Here is a 20,694-nt window from a genome sequence, read left to right as displayed (position 1 = left end):
GCTTACTAATTTAAATTTTAAAGCATTACAAGGCCTTTGCTGAACCAGAACACTGAGGATGATAGTGCTTTGGTCTGCTAGGCCTTGTCTTTCTTTTTTTCAGCAATGCTTTTGATGCTTTAAGAACTCAACGGGGGTACAGTCACCAGTCCACCATAATAAAATGACATTTACTGAGATCTACTGTTTTCTTTTTAGAAAGGCTTATCTGCATATTAGAAATTTACACAATAAATGAGTATATGACCTTTTTCAAAAATTCATTGGTCCTCCATAAAGTTAAAACAAATGTTAAAAGGTAATTTTAAAAGTAATCAATGCGGAAGTCAGCATGAATGTGACATCTTTACTTAAAAATAGTAAGATCCTGTGAAATGGCAGCTCTCTCATAATATATTATAATCACAATGCGTGATGTACACCGTATGTTGCCAATTGTCTGGTATGCTTTTGCATATCAACCCATAAAAAATGATTCCAAGCATACCTCCCATATGCGCTTTCTTTCTATACAGAGCTCATGCTGTTTCTGCCCCACACAATGAACATATGGTGAATATCTTATCATATAGCCTCTTCATTCATACGCTAGAAGCTGTCAGACTGTCTATGCTACACTTGCTGGACTGTAGGGACACCAAAGCTTTTAATGAAAGGCGATCAGCAGAGTCACTAGAGAGTAAAACTTCACAATGATGGGCAAGGAGATCCTCTACACTTCTTTTATACCCACCTGAATCTGAACTCTTGGTTTGAATATTAAAGCAGTTTAAAAAACAGTATGTTTCTTCAGAATGAAATTCAATCGCTAAATACGTTCATTGTACGTTTACATTATACTGGTTCAAGAATTATTTCCATAGTAGTCTTTGCTTAATCAAAAAAGGCAGGAAAATAATACTTAACTAAAAGGGAAAATGAATCTAAACAGAACCTGTAACAGCAAACTTCCAACATGACTGAGAATTCTACACAAATGAGCTCCAGCCTCCCACTGCTGTAACAGCATTATTTTTCTAATTACATTTAACACGTGTGAGATTGTTTTCACTTGATATCATTTCTAGATAATGTAAGCGACCAAACCATGAAAGATGTGTTATCTTTTATCCGTATTTTAATTAAACACATTGTCTGACATCTCCCGTAAGTTATGCAGCATATTTCAGTGTTTTATGTACCAATAGTAAATCTGCTGCATAAACATACACATATACATCTGCAAGATTTTTGAAATGGACACAATAGAAGCTTATGAAGATGCAAATTACAAGATATAAGCACACAAACTGCAATATGTATTTATATTTTAAACTGTATACACGGTCATGATATTGAAGTTAAACTATCTCTACAAAATCTTTTTGACCATTGACAATTTCTCATATCCATATTTAATCATGTGATATGTGACAGAACATAGTAGAATCTGAACTGACCTGTCAATACACACCAATCAGCCATAACAATATGACAACCCACCATAACTCTTTGAGGCATGGACTCCACTAGACCTCTTAAGGCAGTGGTTCTTAACCTTTCTAGTGCTGTGACCCCTTGATAAAATTTCCCAAGTTGTGGGAACCCCTAACAGTAAAATTGTTTTTGTAGCCTGGATTGTCAGCACCCAGGGCAAGACAAGTAATTTGCACCCCTAACCCATGGACATTTAGCACTCCCTGAGTCCCTTCCACTCGTACAGTATTAAAACCCCACTTTCTTATCCTTTTTCCCTTTTATCTCTCTCTATACTAATTTCAATTTTTTCCCCATCCCTCTCGCTAGCCATCTTTCTTGTTCTTTCTCTTATTCTTTCTCTCTTTTTCTTTGCCCCCCCCCTTTTCCTCTGCTTTCCATGTATTCTCTATTCCTTCTCTTACTCCTTGGTGGGGGGATGAGTAGCAGTGCTGGCGGGGAGTTGGGATGAGTGGCAGTGCTGGCGGGGAGTTGGGATGAGTGGCAGTCCTGGCGGGGAGTTGGGATGAGTGGCAGTCCTGGCGGGGAGTTGGGATGAGTGGCAGTCCTGGCGGGGAGTTGGGATGAGTGGCAGTGCTGGCGGGGAGTTGGGATGAGTGGCAGTGCTGGCGGGGAGTTGGGATGAGTGGCAGTGCTGGCGGGGAGTTCTGATCAGAAACTTAGGTGCTCTTGATCAAGGTCATCTGCTGATCTGAGAACTGTAGTGGGGACTTTTAATGGCAACTAATCAAAGGTAGTGTTATTCACTGTGTTTCAGGATTCACTGGGTCTCCGACTTTGTGATGTCTTGTAGCAGTGACACCTATATCGAAATCAGGAGATAGGGTCTCCTCCAGCCTGGTGATTGCCTTGCAGTAAGGTGCATATGGAAGGGCAATGCGTATCACAAAGATTTCCCAACATACTTACTAGCTAGTCTGCAAAAAAACAAAACAAATTGACCCTAACAATTCACCATAAAAACAGAGGGTTTTGCTTGCACACACACTTGAAAATATATGCGTAAGCTGCATTGCCCACATCAAGGCTTCTCTGTGTACTGGCGTCCTAACTCTAAAATAATAATATATACAGGAAGCCCAGCACAAGGACAATAGCAGTTGAAAGCATCCAGTGCAGCCCAGCATCAAATTAAACCAACTGTACAAAAAAGTGGCACTGCACAAAACAATTGCCGGTAAAACAAACCAAAAAGGCAGCTGTCATTGTGCTGTTGCTGGTCATCCTCTGTGTCCTTGTGTCTTTTAGGAGAAGTGGGCTCCCTCCAGGCAAACCTGCCCTTAATTTATCCACTGCTTTATGTGCTACAATTTGGGATACTCTAATGCCACCTACACACACAACCGGACTTTCCGGCAGAAAAGGTCAGACGGAATCATTTCATCGGATATTGCGATCATGTGTGGGCTTCAGCTGACTTTTTTTTTTCAAAAAGTCTGATCGACCTAGAAATAGAACAGGTTTTAAATCTTTCCGATGGAATCAATTCATATTGGGAAAACCGTTCGGAGTCACAATCTCAAAAGTGCTACAACTAATTTCAGTTATATATTTTGCAATTAACTAATAAAATGTGTACTTACCAAGTCCTAATCGGAACACAAAATACTTTTTTTTCCCAACAAAAAATGTTTTTGATTTTGAATAAATAAGTAAACCACAACCTTGACAAAGCAACAGCATCAGGTTGGTTTTACAACACAGCACTCAGAACATGAAGGAGAGATAAAAGCAGTCAATATAAGGCAAACCTGGCAGTGTACCTCTAAAAAAATTAAAAAATAAATACATTTTACAGACAATTTGGTAATGCTTACCTCTAGAACTTTTTAATGAAAATTTAATCTATTTATATCTATTGTATATCTCGGCAAAGTAAGGTCTTTTTGTAGCAATTCTAGACTGCATTCAGTAGTCCACATTTGAAGAAGAACTTAAAAACAATACCTGCAGAGACGCGGGGGCAATCCGGCAGCATTGATTCCACAGAAGTGTCTAATGGTTCAGAGCTGGACACCCAGTTGCAGCAGTTCTGTAGACATATAACATATGTAGTATAAAACATTACTATATAAATAAAAATTAAAGCTGAAAAACAGCTATAAAAATACAATTTGATCCAGTGATGCATTCACTTAAAAATCACTACATTTATATTTACAACAGAAGTAGCTGAACTGAATTGATTTGAGGCTTCTGTAATTCCATGTTTAGCAGTACTCATAATGGCAGAGGTAGGGTCAGCATTCTGGCCACTCAGAGTTCTAAAACTTAGACCCCTCTAACACTGAGGCGCTTTTCATGCCTTTTGCGTTAAAATTAACACCATAAAAAAACACCTGAAAACTTCTTCCCATTTATTTCAATGGATGCTTTCACACTGGGACGGTTTGCAGGCAGGGTGGGGCAAAATGTCCTGCAAGAAGCATCTTTGGGGCATGTTTGGAGCGCTTTAAAAAGCGGCTCAACAATGCCCGTCCACTGAAAAGAATGGGAAGCGCTTCCAAAGTGCTTCAAAATCGCCACAAGATGTCTCTTTTCACTTTTTTGTTTTGGTCACATTGTCTCATGAGCTTAAAAAAGCACACAGCTAATGCTGCAAAAGCAATGCAAAAATGATTCGAAAGAGTCGCAAAAACACAGCTAAAATGCCCAGCGTTTTATGGCTAGTTTTTTAGCGCCTCTGTGTGAAAGGAAGAGATGAAACCATGGGTATGACCCTTCTGCAGTCACAAACTGGGTCATGTCCCGATTCAGGATCATTGCTGCTGATACAATGAATAATCAAAGATGGTGTATTGTATTTTAAAATGTATCTAGCACCATAAGTAAAAGTTTACACATCTCAAAAAAAAAAAAAAAAGAAGAGAACTGTAAGTGGCAGAACTGAGCGATCTTGGTCTTCAGGCTGCAAAGAGCTGGTGACTGTTAGTCACTGGCTCTCTGCCCCTCTAGTACTCACTGGTGTGCTGGGCTGTCGAGGAGCGGGAGCAGCTGGCTCAGGCTTTCAGGGGCTCGCTGAAAGGCTGATTGTTGGTATATTTTAAGAGCTTGGACCGACTCTGATATGTCAGCCAACCGTAGGTTTTAGCCCATTGTTGGATGAAAATGGGTCGCAAGAGTGCAGAATGAACTGCACTCCTGTGATCCATAGGAGAAGTACAGCCAAAAAAGCTATGGCTATACGTCTTTAAAAACGCCACAGATTAAAGTAGGACTAAAGGCAATAAATCTTATTAAATATTTTATATATATATATATATATATATAAAAAACCTTAATAACACGGTAGGGTAAATTGCATGGTGCATTGGCACCATGGGACACGGCAAGGCACAATTTAAAAAAAATGGAGGATTTGTTTCCGTACATACCCTGTGGGTACAGCAGCCCATTTAAAAGGAATGGGCTGCTGTACCCACAACATGTGGGCATAAACGCAACAAACATAAGTGAACAGAGGCTTACAGAACACGCCTGGGGCCTGCTGTTTTCTTATATTTTTAGGGTTTTCAGTTAGAGCTCCCTACTAATGTTCCTGCTTTGTAGCCAGCCAGCTTGGCGTGTCCTAATACTACAGGGGAATTCCTAGGTATTTCTATCCTTTTTAGCTGAGTTTGGCATATCATAAAATAAACTAAAATTCCAACATGGAGAGTGAGACCCTTATAACTGTAAGGTGATTTTCTATCCTGTGATATAAGACATAATTCAAGAAAAACTGCAAATAGACACTAGAAAAAAACATATTTGAACCTTTTGGTCCGCCAGGTGATTTTTTAATTCTATTCAGCCAATCCTTTGAGTCACACACTTCTGCCATACTGTACAGTCAGGAAATGTACATCTTTATTTCCCAGGTCAGCTGCCTGTGCCACCTACCTGCTTACTGGACGAAGATAACGATTCATTGGGGTTGATTTACTAAAGGCAAAAAGACTGTGCACTCTGCAGGTACAGTTGCTCCAGAGCTTTGTAGTTGAGGTGAAGCTTCACTTTGCAAACAATACTCAATCAGATGCAAGGAAAAAAAACAAACAAACTCTGGAGCAACTGTAATAGGTGAGGGCAACTACATTAAAAAAGTGTAAAGTTTTTTTGTCTTTAATAAACTACCAATTTATTAGATAATGGGGCTAAAGTGTGACACACAAAGTTTTAAACTGGAATCTATGCTTAAGGATGGTACATACAGGCCGAATATTGGCCAGTTCAAAAGAAACTGGCTGACATTTGGCCAGTGTGCACAGCAGCTAGCTTCTGTCGAACTGGCATGTTGGAAAACTTGCAAATGGCACTTGAAATGGCATCTGATCAGCACTCACAGTCAATGGCTGTGAGCACTGACCAGTGTGTTCTGGGGTGGGGGGATGAGGCAGTTCACCAATCAGAACACAAAAGCTCAGGCTTTAGAGAAAGAGGCCAAACATAATTACAAATATTTTGCGTGTATAGCTGCAGCAACCCACATAAGTTAAAATTATATTCTCGGTACATTATTAATTTATGAAATTTAATACCTTTGAATTCCAAGGCTTCATATTTGAAATCACTAGCAGTTTCCCCACTAAATAGCCCATGCAGGGCAGATAAGTAATGTCTAGCTATTGTATGCAGAAGCAAATCGGATACAGAAAAAGTGCAGCCACCGACATACAGTACCCCCCCCCCCCCCACACACACACACACACACCCCATCTCTCATCCACAGCAACATTCCATTTACAGACCATGTAGTATGCATGGTTTCCAGAATCCATCCCATAGGCAAGTGTTTGTATTTTCAACACTGCAATCACACAGCTTGAGAAAGACCACAAAAAGTCAAGATCACAATTTTAGTACAACATTATATATATATATATATATATATATATATATATATATATAATTTTTTTAATTTATTTTTTTCACCCAACTGTCAACAAGTAAATATAAGAATGTTCTTGATTTTTTTTTAATTTTACCCTTTGTATGCTTCAAAGCCTGCATGCATGCACTGTCAAGTTTATTAATGATGCCCCCCCCAAATCAATGACAAAGATTGAACTTAAAATGTTGATGAGTGTCAATAACGCTCTATCCGAAGAAGCGACTGGCATGAATTATTCTTTGAAAACAAATGTGAAAGGGATTATAGGCCATGTAAATACGACATTTTTGATTGATTAGAAAACATCCATCACAGACTTCTAACAAGAGAATGATACATTCTACAAATGTCGCACTGCCTCAGACACCAATACATTGACTCTCTTTGATGTTGAAGCCTGAATGGTACACAAAAAAATTATATTTCAAATAGAAGATACTGTTTCACTACTTTGTTTTGGTGTATCCTTCTGTGAATTATATTTTTTCTCTGAAAAAGTCCAGACAGTTTTCTCCCATCAATCATGTTTGCCAAAAAGAGAAAAAAAAAAAGGTTGATTGCTAGTCTGGTAAACAAGCCGGTATTGTGTATTTTTAGATGCTTGCTACCCTGCTTGTGCACCATGGAATCCATCCACGACGTGGAAAGATCCTTGACTGGTAGATCAAGTGTCTTATTGTATTTCTTTAATTCATTCTGTCTGGAAAAAGATGTCAGCTGTATAGCAGTGAGGGGAAAATCTGAAAGCCTTGAATCACCACCAATAAAGGCCAAGGAACGAAAGCTTGAATAGACTTGTCAAGGCAACCTACTGTTCAGAGTCCAGGGAGTGCAGCAAGAGATAAAGGGAACACGGCTATATAAGATTAGAAAGAGAACTTCAGAAAAAAAAGTGGCAAATCATTTTTAGTGTGCACATTATTTTTTAATCTTTAGAGTTTGTGCTTTTATCTTAAATATGGTACATCAATTAAACTATAATTACGTTTTTTATTTTGATTATTTTTGGTAATTTACATGGGGGTGGATGTATCAAGGGTTCCATGTTTATTTCTTGCAGAGTATATTCGTTGGCTGCAAGTTATTTATATAAATGTTGCATGTGGATATTAGCTAGCTGTCAAATGCTACCACCCCCTAAGGCCACAACATTTTAAGACAAGTCACAAGCTAGCAAAAGGAATGACCCCCCCCCCCCCCCCCCAAGAAAAAAACTGCTGCGGCAATGATAAGATGAAATGACATATCGGGAATTACAAATAAAAAGACAAAAAACTGCCCCCACAGTGGAAAATGTACCCGACTGTGGTGATTTAAGCACAAGGTTGGTTCATAAAATTAGCATTTGTTAGAGAAACACTCACACCTGTGCTGCTTTGCATTTATATAAAGAATGGGATGTTCTCTCTTTCCAAACCTTAAGCAAAGGACTTGAGATATGCATGCCATGATAGCGATTATGAAAAAAAAAAAAACAACATAAAAACAAATGTCCTCAAGCAGAAAAGGAGATTTTTCACATCCAACACTGCTGGTGTGTAGGGTGCCTACCTCTACTACTGTGTTCTGTGGTTCCATAGCGTGCAGTGGGGAACCAGGAATCTGCCCCTGTCAACCCCCCACCCTCCAAAGTGTGTAGGATGTAAAGATTCTGACAGAAGTAATAGTTCTGCAAGAAAGCAAAGGTCTGAAGAATGGGTGGTAGGATTTTTCACAGGGTCCTTTTTGTACCTTCTTTTTATAGTAAGAGTGTCTCTAAGAAAAACTAATGTATTTGTAATGTTAAGTGATTAACTCCAAGAATGATATTACTTATCTTATTTACATTGGGCCTGCCTGGCTACATCGAATGTGCTGGCGGGAATGCTCACATTCACTGTAGCAGTCTTTGCTATATACAGTCAGCACTGTCCTGTCCCTGGTGCTGCTAGAGCGACTAGCCATCTGTACACTACACACAGGGAATTGCTTGTTCCTGTACCCCAGTCATTTAGCAAATGTCTTGCACTTTTTTTCAATAAATACAAGGCATTCTTTAATTGGACAAGGTGGAGAGGAGGGGCGGATGATGTCATGCTCAATATCTTGTGAGATGACAGATGGCAAGTTGCTCCAGCAGCACCCATCAGTGACTGTATATAGCACAGTCTACTACAGTATGTTTTAGCATCCCCAGTGGCCCTCAGGATTTGACACATAGATAATTATGTAAACAAGTTGGCCTAATGTAGCATTAAAAAAATATAATGCGTGGAATGGTTTCAGCTGCCATTGTGCATCTGCTGGAAGGACTTTTTTTTCAGCTGGAACTTGGTGGAATTCAGTTCCACCACCTCTGGCTTAAGCCCTCTGCTTCCTGCTCACCACTATAACTTGTAAACATAGAAGCCCGGCGTCTGTATTTACAAGTCACAGCTTGTCACCCAATGGCTCCCACAGATCTGATCTCCTGAGCGGCTCCCACTGACTGCAGGATGAGGACAAGGGAGATGCAGGTGCCTGAGGTGCAGTGCGGATGCCAACAACCCCACAGGAATGATCCTCCTGCAAGTGAGAGAGGCGGAGCCTCCTACAGTGTGTGGGGAGGTACTAGGGAAGAAGAGGGGTGAAAGTAAGATGTGGATGGGGATGCAGAGGTAATCAGTTGTGAAAGAAGACTGAACTCTGCAATGTGTGTGTAGTGCACCCCTGAATTATGCATTCTGTATGTAGTGCACCCCTGAACTTTGCACCCTGTACTTGATATGTAATGTACTATGCACTCTTGGTATTTAATGCCCCTTTAAGACCCTCCCACTGCAAAATTTTACCATACCCACTATTTGATGGGGTTTGGAGGGTGTGTGTGTAGGTGGGGGAAGGGGGGTTTTGGGGGGGTCGTAATTGAGTTCTTGCACCTATATTATGAGGAAAAGAAGCCCCGTCTGCTGGGCATCAAATGTGTTCCTGCACCTTTAAGGAGGACTAATTTAAAAAAAGAAATAAATAAAAATGCCATAAATCTATCTCCTATTTTGTACACTATAAATTTTGTACAAACCAATCAATATACCCTTATTGCATTTTTTTTTTTACCAAAAATATGTAGAATACATATCGGTCTAAACCGAGGAAGAAATTACTTTTTTTATATATTTTTTGGGGATATTTATTATAGCAAAAAATATAGCTTTTTTTCAAAATGGTCACTCTTTTTTGTTTAGAACGCAAAAAATAAAAACCACAGAGGTTATCAAATACCACCAAAGGAAAGCTCTATTTGTGGGAAAAAAAGGTTGTAAATTTTGTTTGGGTGCAACGTTGCACGTACAATTGTCAGTTAAAGCAATGCAGTGCCGTATCGCAAAAAGCGCTCTGGTCAGGAGGCTGAAGTGGTTAAAAAATTTCAGGAGGTTCAATTTTATTGTAAACAATATTATCGATGGTGTGGTAAAGTTTTAAAAACCTTGGCTCTAGGTAGACACATGACACATACAGTGCATGGGAGCAGTCATTTTCACTTATTAGATTTACAGTATCTTCTTCCTGCCTAGTACAGCTTCACAGAGGTTCTGCTGTGAACATCCTCCCATTCTCACTTTAAAGGGTAAACTGTATTTTTTTTGGGGGTTGCTAAACAAACATTTAGTACACTGCACTGCAAAGGATTCACAGAGAATTCATTTTTTTTAAGAGAAAGCTCAGAACTAGTTATCTCCTTTCAGGTACATTGTCTCTCATTGAAACCAGGGACAAAGTAATACTGGCGAGGGGGAGACATGAGGAGAAGTCACAGTTATATGACCTTTATTTGTGATGAGCTCAGTAAACACCAGGCATTACACAAAAGAAGGTAAGTTCAATCTGGAAAAGGTGAAACGAAGCATAATGCACCACCTGTTGCCTGAAAAAGATAATACAATTTATAATTTTGAAATAGTTCATACTTTAAGGAAAGAATTATGTACTTTGAGGACCTCCCTTAAACCTCCTTTCAGTTTGTATGCAACCAGGCAGCCTTTGCACTAAAGTGTTGTGTTTTAAATGTTTAGATTTATCTAACTATGCAGAGCAAGAGCCCATCTGAGTCAATAACAATTTAATTAATTATTTAAAAACTGAACTCTAGGAATTATTTCTTTCATAAAGCATCAGTGGATGCCACGGGCTAGGCTACTATCCCCAGAAGATGTTCCTTAGCGATTAAATTGGTTAGGAGGAGCCTAATCATGACATCACATTCGCTGCCCAAAGTGCAGCGATTCTTGAAACGTTTTCAGTACCTTTCTGTAAAAAATAAATTCGACTCCAACACAGTATTGCACACGATATTTTTTTTGTTCCCTCTTATTGGCGGTACTATGGAAATAAAACTGAGAAAGTGTGGGTTATTTCTGGTCATACTGGAATTACAGAGAACTGGAGAGCAGTGATTTGTAGCATCATATGCCTTGATGACCTCCTATTATCTAGAGGTCTATAGCTTTATTGTAAGGTACCTGAGTACACTGAGGTGTGGGAGCACTTGGAAGCAACATTGGATTGCAGTATTTTTTCACAATATCATCTTGGCTGTTTGGCACAAACCTTTTTGACATGAACTTTAATTGTATTTTTATTTATAATGTATATGCACTATTGAAGTGGTTGGCCAGTCTCCTGTTAAAAAATTTAAAAGTCGGCCACTCACTTGTCCCACAATCCAGCAGTGTGCTCACCCCAGCCAGGTTTACCTGCTGTATTCTTTCCTTGATGCAGGTTATCTTAACTGTGGGCACCAAGCTGTGACAGCTTGCGGCTTCACAGCCATTGTGAATGGTCCTGCAGTCTTCTGGGACCTGTCACATGTTCCAGAAGACTGAAGGAAGGGGGGGGGGACTTCCACCTGCAATCGCCTGGGCAGTCGGGGAGAAGTGGTAGCGGGTACCTGTCAAAATAAGGTACCTGCTCGCCCCCACTCTACCCCTCAAAAGTGCCAATTCTTCAAGAGGAGCAGGGGACGAGTCCTTAAAGTGGTTGTAGACCCTCTCCTATACCCAGTGAAGTGAATAGCCACAGATGATACACAAAGATTAAACAAATCTTCCTACATAAGTTTTACATGTATATCTGCAGTCTTTCCCTTTCTACATTCTTTAGAAAGTGCAGATCACGTTACAAATCTTTCTTCCTCATTCATAAGTGGGTGTGAAGTCTGGGCATACACTGTGTGAAAGCTGATTGGAGGAAAGGCACACATCCTCCCCCCACATACACAGAGGAACAAAGAAACATGCAGAGCTGCAGTCTGAATAGACAAGCTCTCTGCTTATCCATCTCTAACTTCCCTCCCCAAATTTCCAGCTGCTTTCATCTCCTGTGCTGGAGAAGTTATCATGCTGAACGGAGCAGCAGAAAGACACGACACTCACAGCTTTGGAGAGAGATAAGTAAACACTACCAATATATGTGCCCAGGTCAGATTTCATGGATGGGGTTTAGAACCACTTTAAAGCGTAACTTCCCCTTTTGAGTGGCGCTTCAATTTAGGCAACTTTCATCCTATTTTTTTATATTTATAAACAACTTGCAGATAAACGAACCTTCTCCTACAAATTTAAGCGCTTTGGGATTAGGTGAAATTCCCACAAATAACCTATTTAAAACTGAAGCAGCTACCACATATGCCTGCCAATGGCAAGCAAATTCAATTTAAAACAAACAAAAACATTTATCAAGGAAGCGCTACATAAACACACAATCCTACTATTACGGGTGTGCTGTCATGCAAGTGCATATAAATTTTAAAGTCCAAAAATAATCGTTGCAGAGATGTGATCACTTCACATTAAGATTTAAATAGATTCCAACAAAGAGAGTAATCTCTTCTATTCCTTCCACATGGAACTTCCTGTCTTCCATGTGGCAAGAAATAGAAGACATTACTGAAAGTGGCAGCAGAGAAGCTCATTATTGGCTGACCCATCCTCCCGGCTGCAACAGGATTTGTGATCAATTATCCAGTGAGAGGACTGAACATAAGATTTTGTTATCTGTGCCTGTTATCTAGCGCAGTCCGGTAAGAGTCTTATTCATAGGGGGAATTTTTACCACCCCAACTCTACACGTGTGGAGGTGATGGTGGAATGGTTATATCTAGGACGTAATCGAGCACTCTATCTTTGTTGGACTCTATTTAAATCTTAATGTGAAGTGATCACATCTCGGCAACGATTATTTTTGGACTTTAAAATGTATATGCACTTGCATGACAGCACACACGTAATAGTAGGATTGTGTGTTTATGTATCGCTGCTTGGATGAATGTTTGTCTTTTTCTTTATGTATATGCATTGATTATTTATTCACTTGTTCTTTTCAGATGTATTTTTATTCATGGTTTTTAATATGAATTTATGTTTTATCATGCACATGATATGGGGAATAATTGGACACTGGATTGTGAAGGATAGTGCACCTATTTTTGGGCTGATGTATTTTTATCTTGTATTCTGATATTGGAGTGCTGCAGTCTCGATATGCTTCATTTACACCAACATGATTTTCAGTGCATTGTTATTTTGGTCCAACTTGGCCCAATATAAGTATGTATATTTCATACATGAGCGATTGCTGTGGAAGCTGCACATCACTGTAGTGGTTCCTATGTTGAGCAGTTTTCCATATACATAGTATCCATAGGAGGTCACTTGGCACAGCCGTCATTCACAGAATGCCTATGCTTTTTTTTATGAATACAAAGCATTCTTGACTGAATGAGATGAAGAGGCGGGGTGGTGTCATCACAATCTCCACCTTGTCTAATTAGTGAAGGCCTGGTATTCATCAAAAGAAAATACAAGGTGTTCTTCGAATAGCGGCAGTGCAGAGTGAGCAACTACCTGTGGGCACTATGCAGAAATTAAGCCTCTTGGTATAGCAAGTGGAAGTCTGTATGTCACTACTACAGTGATTTGTAACTTCTACAGTGATCATGATAAACAAAAATCATACCTACAGTTCAACTTTAAAGGAATCTTTACATTACATAGGTTTGGTAAATCTAAAGGAGACTGTATAATGAGATGTTTAGCAAACGTCTACTACGCCACTAATGAGCCGGGCTGAAACAAAACACTCTAATGACCCACAAGTTCACCTGGTAACCAAAGACCATATGATTGTTGCCATTACTTTACATTATGCATTAGCTCCTAAGCAGTGTTTTTATTTATTCATGAAAATAAAAATACTTTTTGACTCAAAAATAAATAGCATCAGTTAATGTTGACATGTGTCCTTGACAATTAACAGGGCATAGCAAATTTAATAAAATGTCTACTTTGAGACCTATAATCTGGTGGTAAAAATCTTCAGCATGCTAAAGACATTTAACTTTTGCCACTTCCCAAATTTTAAATCTATACTAAAAGTTAAATAAGTTTGTCAGTATGTGAATTGTTCTTGGACAGGAGGAAGTCCTAAAGTTAAATGAGTATATTTTTGTCAAGTCTCAGTGTGAACTACTACATCCACCAAAAAAAAAAAAAAAGATCTAAAATAGCCACTTTCCCCATTGGAAATTACTTGCCAATAGTAGTATGAATTTAAAGGGAATGTTTCATAGTTTCTAAGGTTGAATAAAGACACCAGTCCATCCAGTTCAACCTGAGTGTCTACAATTGTTCCTGTACATTGCACACTCAATGTATAGGAGTCTTTGAGAGTGCTTGAAGGCATACAGTTTATGACCCATACTTTGCTTTATATTATAATTTACATGTATATAAATTATCATTCATATAAAAAAAAAATTGTACTCCAATCTATTATAGTTTACTTTAAAAAGTAAAAGCAATTTCAAACCGTTTTTCTGTACTTTACCCCACTGCGACCTTGCCTCACATGTGAGAAATTCACTTTAATTTGAACCCCTATAATAACCCACATTTGGAACGTTAGCCTGTTGTACTGATAGCAAAGATTGCTGGTGTACAACAGCTTTAAAATAAGGACTGAACAAGTGGAATATCAGGCCGGGAAAAAAAATGATTCTTGACAGAAATAATAAATATGTGAGAGCCTTTTAATATGGCATGAATCACAGAAGAAATTTCTCTTATATGCCTATTCAATTTTTTTAAGTAATGGAATTAGTATTACCGTTGACAGACTACTGTATCAGAATCTTGTAAAACGCTATACATTAGCACACAATTAACACATCTTTTATGTGAACTGTGACTGGGGCTTGGGAGGGAAAAAAAAAAATCCTACACAGAGCACTGTCAAGATATGCAAATTAACGATTTGCTTTATCATTCATCTCAGCTCCTCATACATTGAAAATCCATGACTTGTATGCTTGCTAAAAATAGGCCAACAATGTTACTACAGAAAAGGTCTAAAACGACTCCCCCCCCCCCCCTCGTCTCTCAGTAATGACAGCAATTAGAGAATCAGACAAGCAGCTATTAGTTATATATTTTAAATATCATTCAATCTTTTCACACACCCTGCCTCCACCATGTTAAATCTCAAAGAAGATCTGGCTGCTTGGCCTTGCTTAAATAGAGTCAATTATAATATTATTATTATATCATTTTAATGCAGCTTTTACTAGTCGAGTAACAGTTTAATGTATATGCGTATAGGCAATTAAAAATATGCAGGAAAAAGAATAGCATGCAGCAGATAAAAGCGCCGCGTAGAAAACTTAACATATGAAGAGTCCCAGTAGAGCAAAACAAGCAAAATAATCTGTTTAATGTGGCTGATTGCAGCACTATTTAGTCTAGTTTGGTTCTTGTTCAACCTTTATTTTCGACTGCTCCCTGGAATGAAAATCATTACTTCAGGGACCTTTGAGGTCCTTAATTTGAGAGTATTTAATTGTAAAAATTACTCCTTGAGCACTTAATTGCTTGTGTATCCTCGTGTGACACAAGGACAGACTATAAATTCCCAATAATCATAACAGGTTATGACCCAGCAGAGCAACTGTATGCACTGTAAAAGATTGAGACCAGACTTTGTTGAATAAAATATCTACAAGCCTGCCTCTTAGAAAAGTGCTTCAGCTGAGCATTATTTTTGTCAAAAGGCTGACTAATTAGACAGCCACTTTATGAAAAAGACCCCCCCCCCCCAACAAAAATGAAAACAAATATACAGTATCTCACAAAAGTGAGTACACCCCTCACATTTTTGCAAATATTTAACACTGAAGAAATTACACTGTGCTGCAATGTAAAGTAGTGAGTGTACAGCTTGTATAACAGTGTACATTTGCTGCTCCCTAAAAATAACTCAACACACAGCCATTAATGTCTAAACCACTGGCAACAAAAATAAGTACACTCCTAAGTGAAAATGTCCAAATTGGGCCCCAAGTGTCAATATTTTGTGTGGCCACCATCATTTTCCAGCACTGCCGTCACCCTTGTGGGCATGGAGTTCACCAGAGCTTCACAGGTTGCCACTGGAGTCCTCTTCTACTTCTCCATGACGACATTACAGAGCTGGTGGATGTTCGAGACCTTGCGCTCCTTTTGCCTTCCGTTTGAGGATGCCCCCCAGATGCTCAATAGGGTTTAGGTCTGGAAACATTCTTGGCCAGTCCATCACCTTTACCCTCAGCTTCTTTAGCAAGGAAGTGGTCATCTTGGAATGAATGAATGAATGAGTGACTTGTATAGCGCTACCTATGCGAACTGAATTGCCTCAGGGCGCTTTCTTGCCACCAGAGTCCATCTGCGGCTTTGCGTGGTCCTTTACCCCGTAAGGTCCAGACACGCTTACGAACACATACAACATTGACATACACATACACACATATTAAGGCCAATTTTTTTTAGACAAGGTCTAATTAACCTACCAGCATGTCTTTTGGAGTGTGGGAGGAAACCGGAGTACCCGGAGGAAACCCACGCAGGCACAGGGAGAACATGCAAACTCCAGGCAGATGGTGTCGTGGTCGGGATTTGAGCCAGCGACCCTATTGCTGCTTGGTGAAAGTGCTAACCACTACACCACTGTGCTGCCCTTGGAGGTGTGCATGGGGTCGTTATGTTGGAATTCTGCCATGAGGCCCAGTCCCCGAAGGGAGGGGATCATGCTTTGCTTCAGTATGTTACAGTACATGTTAGCATTCATGGTTCCCTCAATGAACTGTAGCTCCCCAGTGACGGCAGCACTCATGCAGCCCCAGACCATGACACTCCCACCACCATGCTTGACTGTAGGCAAGACACACCTGTTTTTGTACTGCTCAGCTGGTTGCCGCCACACATGCTTGACACCATCTGAACCAAATAAGTTTATCTTGGTCTCATCAGACCACATGACATGGTTCCAGTAATAAATGTCCGTAGTCTGCTTGTCTTCAGCAAACTATTTGTGGGCTTTCTTATGCATCATCTTTAGAAGAGGCTTCCTTCTGGGATTACAGTCATGCAGACCAATTTTATGCAGTGTGCAGCATATGGTCTGAGCACTGACAGGCTGACCCTCCCACCCCTTCAACCTCTGCAGCAATGCTGGCAGCACTCATACATCTATTTCCCAAAAGCAACCTCTGGATATGATGCTGAGCACATGCACTCAACTTCTTTGGTCGACCATGGCGAGGCCTGTTCTAAATGGAACCTGTCCTGTTAAACTGCTGTATGGTCTTGGCCACCATTCTGCAGCTCACTTTCAGGGCCTTGGCAATCTTCTTATAGCTTAGGCCATCTTTATGTAGAGCAACAATTCTTTTTTTTCAGATCCGCAGAGTTCTTTGCCATGAGGTGCCATACTGAACTTCCGGTGACCAGTATGAGAGAGTGAAAGTGATAACACCAAATTTAACACACCTCATTCACACCTGAGACCTAGTAAGACTAACGAGTCACACGACACTGGGTAGGTTAAATGGCTAATTGGGCCCAATTTGGACATTTTCACTTGGGGTGTACTCCCTTTTGTTGCCAGTGGTTTAGAAATTAATGGCTGTATGTTGAGTTATTTTGAGAGGACAGCAAATTTATACTGTTCTACAAGCTGTACACTCACTACTTTACATTGTAGCAAAGTGTAATTTCTTCAGTGTTGTCACATAAAAAGATATAATATAATATTTTCAAAAATGTGAGGGGTGTACTCACTTTTGTAAGATACTGTATATATACCCTGTGCTACTGTTGGAAATAGTGGTTTACGCTAGATTTTGGAGGAAGGCGTGTGCTGCATTTATATTCGAGCCAGAGTTTGAGCCAGAGTTAGAGCTCAGAGCTCCACCCTCCTGAAGGAGGTCAGAGTGTGTGAAAGGAGCCGTGTGAGATGCTGAGTTACATTAAGGTGTCCTGGTTGGGAAAGAGTAAGGCCCAAGCCCAAGAGAAAGTCCACGAGGGACAAGAGAATGTCCATGTGGGACAGAAAAGCAGCTGGGGAGCTGTACAGAGATAGTCCAAGAGGACACCAAATGCTAGGAAGCTGTAAGAAAGATACCTGTGCATAAACACTGGGATGTGTTTCATGGTCAAGTGGACCAAACAAAGGTACTAAAGTTCAGGAGGAAACCTGAAGAGGTTCTTGGAGCAGTAAAGCTGCCACAAGAGAGCAAGGAGGCTGAAGGTATAGACCTGTATGAGTGTTGATGTTCGTTTAAGTAATAGTGAGCAGAAAAGCCCTGAAAACTATATCTGGCATGGAGTAAACTAACTATTTTGGTACTACTATTGAGCTAAGAAACCCTGATGGGACCCTCTCATCTCTTTGGTACATAACTATTAATCTTTTTAGTTGGCGGGAATAAAGGGGGGGGGGGGGCTGTGCATTCTACAGATTTAATATTAATTTAAAGGCTTTCCTACCACCAATGTAAGGGGTATTCTTCCCACTGACCCCAGTGTAATGAGTAATTTTTAATTTATCCCACTGACCACCCAAGTAACATGGCATTATAGCGACTACCAATGTAATGCCCATTCTTCCCACTGAGCACCAGTGTAACAAAACACTCTGTCCACTAATCACTAGTATAAAGGATGCCTTTCTTCTAAGGGGGTACTTCACCAATTAGCCATAAATAAAAGCATGTCCTTCTCCACTGACAACCAACATAAGGGGGCAGAACACTAACCACCAATCTAAGGGGACACTTTTCCACTGATCACCAACGTAAGAGAGCATTACTGCATTGACCATGTAACCAAACACTACAATCTGTTTGAAATTATTTTCTGACCATTAATATTATTTAGTTATCATACGGAGCAGGAAGTGGTAAAAAATTAACCATTCTTGGAATCAAATACTATAAGTATGCCAAAGTTTTAATTTTTGTATTATTATTTTATCTACAACTTACTTAAAGCGGTGTTTCGCTCACCACTGCAAAAATTCAAAGCCAGCAGCTACACATACTGCAGCTGCTGCCTTTTAATAATAGGACACTTACCTGTCCTGGAGTCCAGCGATGTTGGCACCCCAGCTGATGTTTCCATCAGCGGTCGGTTGCAGCTTCTGCCATTGCGGGTAAGGGAACCCAGCAGTATAGCCTTTAGGCTTCAGGCCGGGAACCCTACTGCGTGGGGCTCCACTCCTCTCTCCTACTGGCCCGGCAACAGGGGGAAGAGGGGGAAGAGGAGGGAGCCGAGCTGTGATGTCAATATCCGCGGCTGTTTCCGGAAGTGGGAACAGGATACCTGTCAAAGACAAGTATCCTATCCCCCCTCCGTCCGAAAGGTGCCAATTGTGGCACCGGAGGGGGGCAGGAAACAAATGAGTAGAAGTTCCACTTTTGGATGGAACTCCGCTTTATCCGACTATTTGTAAGCTATACATTTAACACTTTTACTGCTGCTGCAATAGCAGTTATGGTAAAGCAGAACTGTTTGCACACAGCAACCCTTAAGGCAGCTGCATTCTCTTAGGCTATATGCTCATGGTGGATGCAGCAATCATGAGAATATAGCAAAGTGTTCAACTAGACTCTGGCAATACATAGCTGTGATCAGCAACCCTTCACCACCACTGCCCTGTAGTGCATCCTTCACTTTGCAGCCTGTTCATAGATCACCACTGTGTGACCTCCTCCACTGAACTTAATCTGATTCTATCTGGGTACAATTTGCTGCCCTATTCTGTGTGTGCTCTCTGCTGCCTCTACTTTAAATTATTAGATTCCTCTTGTACGTCCTCCTTCCTGCAATGCTGCTCTTCCCTGGCCTTTGCTGGAAAGAAGAACGGCATCCTGGCTTTGTGCCGGTCTCATTGCTGGCTTTTCTGGTTAGAAGGGCAAGTGGAGAGATTGATAAACCTGCATCGTTTTCAGTATATGAATAAACATGGAAGAGCCCTCACAAAGTGCCTCTGGACCCCTGATGAAATCAGGGTAGTCATCTACAAGGGATTTTGCATCCGCACGCATTGAGCTTTGTACATAAACTTAGGCCGGGTTCCCACTATTGTGAATTGGATACGGGATCTCTACATCCATTTCGCAATAGCAGGCGAATGTGACCGTCTCTATGGAATTTGCACAGGAGCCCTGTGCATTTTTGGGTCAGTTTCAGAATTAAAAAATGAGGGCTGAAATTGGACCGGAAACGTTGAACCTGCTGGGAGCCGTGTCGGCATCCAGCGTTAACCCAGCCTTAGGGGCACCATGATGTTATTTACTTGCATCAGCACTGTCTGTCATATCATTTTTATTTTATTTTTTGTGACTCATGCAGATTGCAGAGGAAGGAGGGAACAGACAGGAAACACACTACGTGCAATGGACCGAGGCAAGTACACACTATACAAGGCTATGCCGTGTTCTTTTTCATATCAGAGGTTTACAACCACTTTATGTGATCAGACCCCTCTGATATCCTGAGCAGAAGCTTACACCCTGACCACCCCCAGGTACTTCTTATAGTAGTACGTATCAGAATCTATTTGTAGTTGGGTGTTAGTTACTACTGTCTTAGGATGACCATATATGGATAGAATTTTGAACAAAAATTCTTCTCAGGAAAATTTGTATGAAAATTCTCAGAACAGAACATTTGAATGTCATTCGAAAGATTGTGTTTGCTTTTAACATTTGATTCTGGAATGAATGGACTTTACCAAACAAAACCACATACACTGTTAAAAATCAGTTTCTTCGAGAAAATTTTCCATCCTTTTCCTTTGAAATTTCTTGTCACTGCAGTTGAAAAAGAACGTTGATTTGATCCACTAATGATTACAAAAAGGAACACTTTCTTAGAGCATTCTTTTCCTAAAACTTTTTGTTTGAAATTATACCCATCTATGACCAGATTTAGGTTCACAGAACTATAGGTCTTGATAATGTATTGTCACGCAATTCTGCTTATCACTCTCCTGATTCAGGGACATCAACAGGGGAG

At 40.2% G+C, this 20,694-nt stretch overlaps 1 protein-coding gene across 3 annotated transcripts in view; it reads right to left on the bottom strand.

Annotated features, from left to right (window-relative positions):
- ARB2A (ARB2 cotranscriptional regulator A) overlaps nucleotides 1-20,694 on the bottom strand; it is a 793,098-nt gene that overhangs the window by 193,566 nt on the left and 578,838 nt on the right. For all 3 annotated transcript variants that reach the window (XM_077462393.1, XM_077462395.1, XM_077462394.1), the window contains one exon: nucleotides 3,424-3,508. In XM_077462393.1, coding sequence (XP_077318519.1) covers nucleotides 3,424-3,508 — 85 coding nt within the window. The remainder of the gene's footprint in view (nucleotides 1-3,423; nucleotides 3,509-20,694) is intronic.

This window comes from Lithobates pipiens, unplaced genomic scaffold, assembly GCF_037356315.1.
Source record: "Lithobates pipiens isolate NorthernLeopardFrog02 unplaced genomic scaffold, aLitPip1_a1.2 Scaffold_3, whole genome shotgun sequence".
In the NCBI taxonomy this organism is placed as follows: domain Eukaryota; kingdom Metazoa; phylum Chordata; class Amphibia; order Anura; family Ranidae; genus Lithobates; species Lithobates pipiens.
The sequence above is the reverse complement of the archived record's forward strand: the minus strand, read 5'-3'. Positions and strand labels throughout refer to the sequence as shown.